This window comes from Phalaenopsis equestris, unplaced genomic scaffold (assembly GCF_001263595.1).
Source record: "Phalaenopsis equestris unplaced genomic scaffold, ASM126359v1 Scaffold000417, whole genome shotgun sequence".
In the NCBI taxonomy this organism is placed as follows: Eukaryota; Viridiplantae; Streptophyta; class Magnoliopsida; order Asparagales; family Orchidaceae; genus Phalaenopsis; species Phalaenopsis equestris.
The window spans coordinates 371173-377556 of record NW_018164858.1 but is presented as its reverse complement, the minus strand read 5'-3'; the positions used below and the strand labels follow the sequence as shown (position 1 = coordinate 377556).

Sequence of the window (6384 nt, the reverse complement as noted above, 5' to 3'; positions counted from 1 at the left end):
TACTATTATATATATATATATATATATATATAAATGATTTTAATTTTTTCACAATTCATATACTCATTGTAAAAGTGAAATATGCTTTCTTAAATTTGAACTCTTTGTCATAAAACCTTTATTTAGTTTTTATAAGTTTACTTTTGAAATTCATCAAATAATTTAATTAACTTAATTCTTTTAACTGGATTTTATTTAGCATACACTCAATTACTTTAGATCTGAATTTCGTACTTAAGTTTTGTAGTTTGAATTTTGTGTTTTACATTATAGTTATCAAAATTTCCAACTTCCCTGTAGGATAAAAAATTAGGACTCCATTAGAGCCATTTATTACTTGAGCGATACGTATACTTGCATTATTATTATGGGTTTGACAGTTTAAATATTTTAAAAGATAAAATTATTTTTACTAAATTTATTTTTATTGAGATTGAATTGCATATTTATTATTAGTACTGTCGTATGTGTTTTGTAATATTGAAAAATATTTACAAAAGCAACACAAAACAAACTTTCGCATCAGGTACCCTGACCAAAATACCACAGCCTTCTAAAGATTTCTCCTCCCTTCCTTTGACCATCCCTATTGAGCCCTATTGCTCCTTTTGCCTTTATTTGTAGCATCTCGATGTCCTGATTACAAATGAGTTGCCACCCGTTTGAGATACGATGATTTGTCCTTTACACTTATGACCCGGTGTGCTTTAACGTATAAGGATACCCCAATCAGGATGGTTCTATTATTTTGTAGGCTTCGTATGTCGATGAGGCTGTTACCCATGTGACACCATGAGATACTCACTTTCCGTATAGTGGCTTAGCGGGAGCATTGAAAGTAACAGAATATTCCCATGCAAAATAACTGTTCTCTGATGTGCTAGTTGTCATTACTAATCTAAGCAAAACACTTTAAGATCAAGTATTCCTAAGCAACCCCAGAATGTAATTAACTAAGTGAGATACATCCCACTGGGAATACTCTGGACCCCAGAACAGACAAACACACCTGAATCTCTGGTTGTGGGTAGCTTTTGTAGGCATGCTTTCACATATATTTAACACAAGCCATTTCAATTTGATTTTGTTCGGACGTACGTGCTTGGTCTATCCTAGCAAGGTTTGCAGCATGGAAGTTCTCCACGTTCTTTCTTCTATTTTTTCGCCTTTGTCGCATGTCGTGCTTTTCCGATTCCTCTCTTCTCCTGATCGTTCACATGATCCATAATGACTTATTCAGGAAAATGGAAGTATATGCCGATCAACAAACTGACGACTCTCTTAAAAATAAAAAAAACAGATAAAAAGAATGGAAACAACAATCTTCATAAAAACAAAATGATATATTCTCCCTAAACTTTATCTCAAAGTAATACTGTCTAGCAAAGCAACTCTTTTATCATTCTCACTTCACAATTTACTATTTACTACTCAATCAACATTTCCTATTATAGAAGGTCCACTTATTACCATCTCAAATTCCAAAACCCATCTTGGATTTCATCTTTCACAACATTAGGTTAAGAAGCTTTTGACTTATTGCATTTCAAATTTCTCTCCATAAATAATGATGGTCATGACCCATTATGCTTCCTAGCCATTCTAGCCTACTTGCAAATGCACTCAATTTTAAGAGTAATAAGAAAACTTCCACAACTCTTACACAAATCACACTATTAAAAAGATCAAAATTATTTAAATATCTTATATTATCTATTGTTTCTCCTATTTTCTTCATTTATGCTTATTAGTAACTAAAATTAGACTATGCTTTTTCTTAAACCAATCTCCCAAATAGAGTCATTTCTTGTATGCTCGTCCGATATCCTCCTTGCTTCTCCGTTCTTCCTTATCCATCCACACCCCCCTCTCTCCCTCTCTAGCTCTCGGCACCTCGATAACGCACACGCGCTCTCACATGGATTTAAAATTCTCGGCAAGCCCCGGCAAGTCGCTGACCTAGGTCCTCTGGATAAATCCAACCACGTAATATGAAATCTTCGGAGTTTAGAGCTTCATGACCTCCGCCACAACCGAGTCAGTCTTCTCTGCAATAAATTTTTTTTTTTTTGGTTTTTCTATTCAAGAAATGTCAGTTACTGCGCCGTAATCTACTGGAACAATAACTATTCGGAGATTTTCCGGGAGGTCTAGTTGAATCGGGGATAAATTTGTACTTCTAGGGTCTTGTTTTCTTGGAATTTCGTTTTAGTAAGCCCTGCTTCGAAATTAGTTAAAAAAATTGGTGCCCTAATCATGCTTCCGGTGCAGGCATTAAAAATGTAGGTAGCCCATTCTATACCGTAAATGATCTTTTGGAACTTTGATCCAGGCTTCTAATGAAAAATGCTTTTCATTGCATTTAATCCCATGTTTAAGTCTTTTTCTGTGCTAGTGGAAATTGTTTGTTTATAACTATGTTTTAAAAGGAGTTTTCGGTGATCACTCGTTGCTTCCCTCAGGGCAGGGTGGATTGAATTATTCCCAACGTCTTACGCCTACATGCTAAGGTGTTAACTCATGAGCGTAGGGTGATCGCCTCATGATAAATTGAAGGAAGATTTTTGTGCATACCAGTCAGTTCTTATGTATTTACATATCTATCACCTAAACTTCAATTTCTACATACGTGCACCTTCCCTATGCATGGAAAGGTGCATTTCACTTTTTAAAAGTTAAATGGTGGTACTTTTGATGAGATATGAAAGATTTGGGTGGCATAGATATAAAAAACAAAGTTAGGTGTTAGAAATATAAATACATAGGAATTGGGTGGTATGTTTGTAAATGCCCCATTAAATAATCAATTTCTTCTACTTTATTTTATTATAAATAATTTTCTATTTGAAATTCTAAATAGAAGTATGAATCTTAAAAAATGTTTTAAGTCTTCTAAATGTGAAATTTTATTAAATAGTTATCTCCTATAAACTCACAAAAAACATAAAAAAAGCTAGGCCCGACTCGCCTTTGCCTCCCTTATGCCACATCTATCTTATCCCGCCTTGGTAGAGGCTCCTTTGTAGCTCTTTGTTTCACTTATCGATTGATATATCTTAGAAACTGGCAACTGATATATGAAGAAAATGTCACATCTTTTAATCTAGTAGGTTCTGAAGGTGACTTGACAATAAAGAAGATGGGGGAAAAACATGGATTAGATAAGAGAAATGAATGACTAGGTAGGCAATTTAGTATGTCCACAACTTCGAAAAATTATAATTGGGTGGCTAGCGAGAATGATTGAAGGAAAGCGTAAGTCATTTTATTTTGACACTTCATCTTCAATAATTGGGAGTATTTATAGACTACAATGACATAGTTAAAATCTACAATGACTCATTAATCACCGTTAACCATTAGTCCAATCTCAAATTACTCATTATAATTATTAGTGTTTGCACGTATTTGTCATTTCCCCACCCCTTCAAAATTGATTTTGCCCTAAAGGTTGAACTGTGAAGTAATACAAAAAAAAGAAAAACGTGGAGTTTCGATCATGAAGTATAGGTGTGGCCCTTGTAAATACTGCAAACATCAGATAATTGTTAAGCTTCCCATCGATCCCTTGGTAATAATGGAGGCAACTGCCATTTTTCCAACCATAATTTTGCTAGTTGATTTTATAATAAATGGTTCATTCCGGAATTGGCTCCTAAGAGCTAATAAAACAAACCATACAATTGATTGAGTTAACAATTTTGAAATTCCCAATGGCATGGATTATCTACTTATATTCTTTGGTTCTTAGTTTTCTAACGGTTTATAGTTTGTAAGTCTGAACTTGGAGTGGGATATCATATGGTTTAGACTTATAATTGGTACTTTAGAAGTTGGATTGGGTAGCAACATCTTAGAATGTTAGACATTCTTTGTCTCTCACTAAGTCAAAAAAAAATTAAAAAAGGTTCATCATTTAAATATTAAAGTTTTAAATTCATATGGCACAAGGCATTTTTCTTAAATTATTCATATTATATTATTATTACGTCTTCATGGCATATTTAAATAAATTTACTATTTATTATTTCATACTTTTGAACATTGAATCTCTCTCTTTACCGTTTTAATGTTCGGTCCTGTTTTTCAAAATCTTGCTAGGGCTTTTTCTTGAGTGATAGTGGATTTGACTATTCTAGAATTTTCTTCTGGAGCAACAATGAATTTGGAATCTATCGGTTCTACCAATGATTTAATGATCTTTTTGTTTAAAGTGCCCTTCAAGCTTATCAATCACAATTTAATATCCTTTACGATGGAAAGGAGAGACGCTAATTTATTGTTCTGATTCTTGAGTCATATTGAATAATCATCTTTCAAACCAATTTAGCTCTCCATGAATTTTTGCTACTATGTTGTGAGGATTTGATGTTGGGGATATGATGAGGATGATAAACCACATATTTGTAAGGTGACATCAGAGCAGAGGGTTTTGTCAATTTTGTGCTTTAGATTTTGAAGAACTTAGAGTTGGGTTAGGGGTAATATTTGCTCACCTATAATTAGGAGTATTTATAAATACTAGTTACAATTTCACTTATTAACTACCTATTAATCGCCACCTAACCCAAGCTACTTATACTTATTAACACTTGCACATTCCTATCATTGACATGCCTCTCATCTTTGTCGAAGCCCAATGTTAGATGGATGCTTGTTTCACTTTATTTTAATATCCAATTTTACCTAATTTATAAATTTTAAACATTAAAATTACACTATGAATCATATGGCCCACCTTGTGAAATTTATCTTTTTTATATTTTACTCTTTAATCAGATGACACACACACACACACATATATATATCGAAGGAATGGTCAGTGGCTATCATATGAGCCTCCAACCAATCCTAATGTGCCCAACTGTTTGAGTACCATCTCCCTAAGGCTCTCATCATGGGATTTGAACTATATAGAGAGAGAGAGAGAGAGAGAGAGAGAGAGAGAGAGAGAGGAGCATTGTGCGGCTCTACATATATTAATTAGAAAGAAAGGGTTACTAAGGGGCTGTGGTGGTGGATCCCCACAACTAAGAAACAAAAAATACAGTATTCACATAAAGGGGGTTCCACCACCAATAGTAGAACTCCACACCAAAAAGTATCTCAAAAACATACTAGTATACCCAAAAGTCAAAAAATAGAAAGCCAAAAATTATACCAAGTTTCTATGACTGTAGAGGAAAGCCGTAAGTGTTGTAGGAAAGAGGTAGTCACAAGGTCAGCAGCAGAAGACAAAGGATGCAGACAACAGGTCAGTAGGAAGTCCGAACATATTGCACAAGAAAGCTCCAAAGAAAGGGTAGTTATAACCATATATCGTCCGAATCTAAGCTGCAGCAGTCCGCAAGCCGTAGAAAAATACGGAAGAGGATCCAAGGAACTCCAGTAGCAGGTTGCCGAAAAAGGAGGGAAATTATGTATTAGAAGAGTGCAACCATTACTAAGAAACCATAGTGCAATGCAAAATAAGAGATTTATAAAGATATATATAAATTTATATATCCCAACAAACAATAATTCAGTATATAAGAAGGCTATAATCCAGCAGAAAGCCAAAGCCCTTAAGATATTAGAAACGTGCTCCTCGAGCCATCCAGAATTGTGAAACAGAACAATCAGAGATAGTTTATCCAAAACCAATAAGGGATGAGTAAAGAGCTCCTCCAACCATCTAGAAATGTGAAACAAAAACGAACAAAAATAAAGAAGAGAAATACGCAGTGAGCCAAGCAGAGAGCAAAACAAGATTATCTTCTAATGTAAGGCACATTGAGGAGCTCCCCGTTTAATAATGTTTGGAGGTAGGAAGAGGGCTTAACACCCACCAGCACCCCAAAGGATCCTTGCTTAGCTAGCCAATTAGCAAGGGAATTACCTTCTCTGTATATGAAATTCATTTGAATATTAAGAAGTTGGCTCATAATGAAAGCCCAAATCCTGTTTAAGAGGCAAAGCACATTCCAAATGGGAGGAGATGCCTTATTGAACATATCCATAAGAGCAATAGAATCACTTTCCATTGTTAAAGTTGAGAATTGAAAAAATAACAACAATTTGTAAAGCAAACCAAATAGCCCAACATTCGGCCTCAATGGGAGAAGAGGCACATACCGGTGAAGCAAAGTAACAAAGGCAACGACTCATAAGATTTCTAAAAACACCCTCAGTCCTAGCAGCATTAAAGGCCGAGCTCCCATCCACATTAACTTTAACTCATCCAAAGGAAGGGGGCTGCCACCAAATCAAGGCTGGCCTCCTGCCCTCCCAGGTTGAGTAGTGCCTAACTTTAAGCATCAACAAGCTTTAAGAAAAGAAGCAAGTATATAGGAGATAGTGATGAAGAAGCAAATATATATATATATATATATATATATAGATATA

At 34.7% G+C, this 6384-nt stretch overlaps 1 protein-coding gene across 1 annotated transcript in view; it reads right to left on the bottom strand.

Moving 5' to 3' along the window:
* Positions 1-6023, bottom strand: part of LOC110027155 (dehydrin Xero 2-like) — a 15075-nt gene extending 9052 nt beyond the window's left edge. The window contains exon 1 of the mRNA XM_020728467.1: positions 5829-6023. Within this exon, the coding sequence (XP_020584126.1) occupies positions 5829-6023 (195 nt within the window). The remainder of the gene's footprint in view (positions 1-5828) is intronic.
* Between the last annotated feature and the right edge of the window lie 361 nt (positions 6024-6384).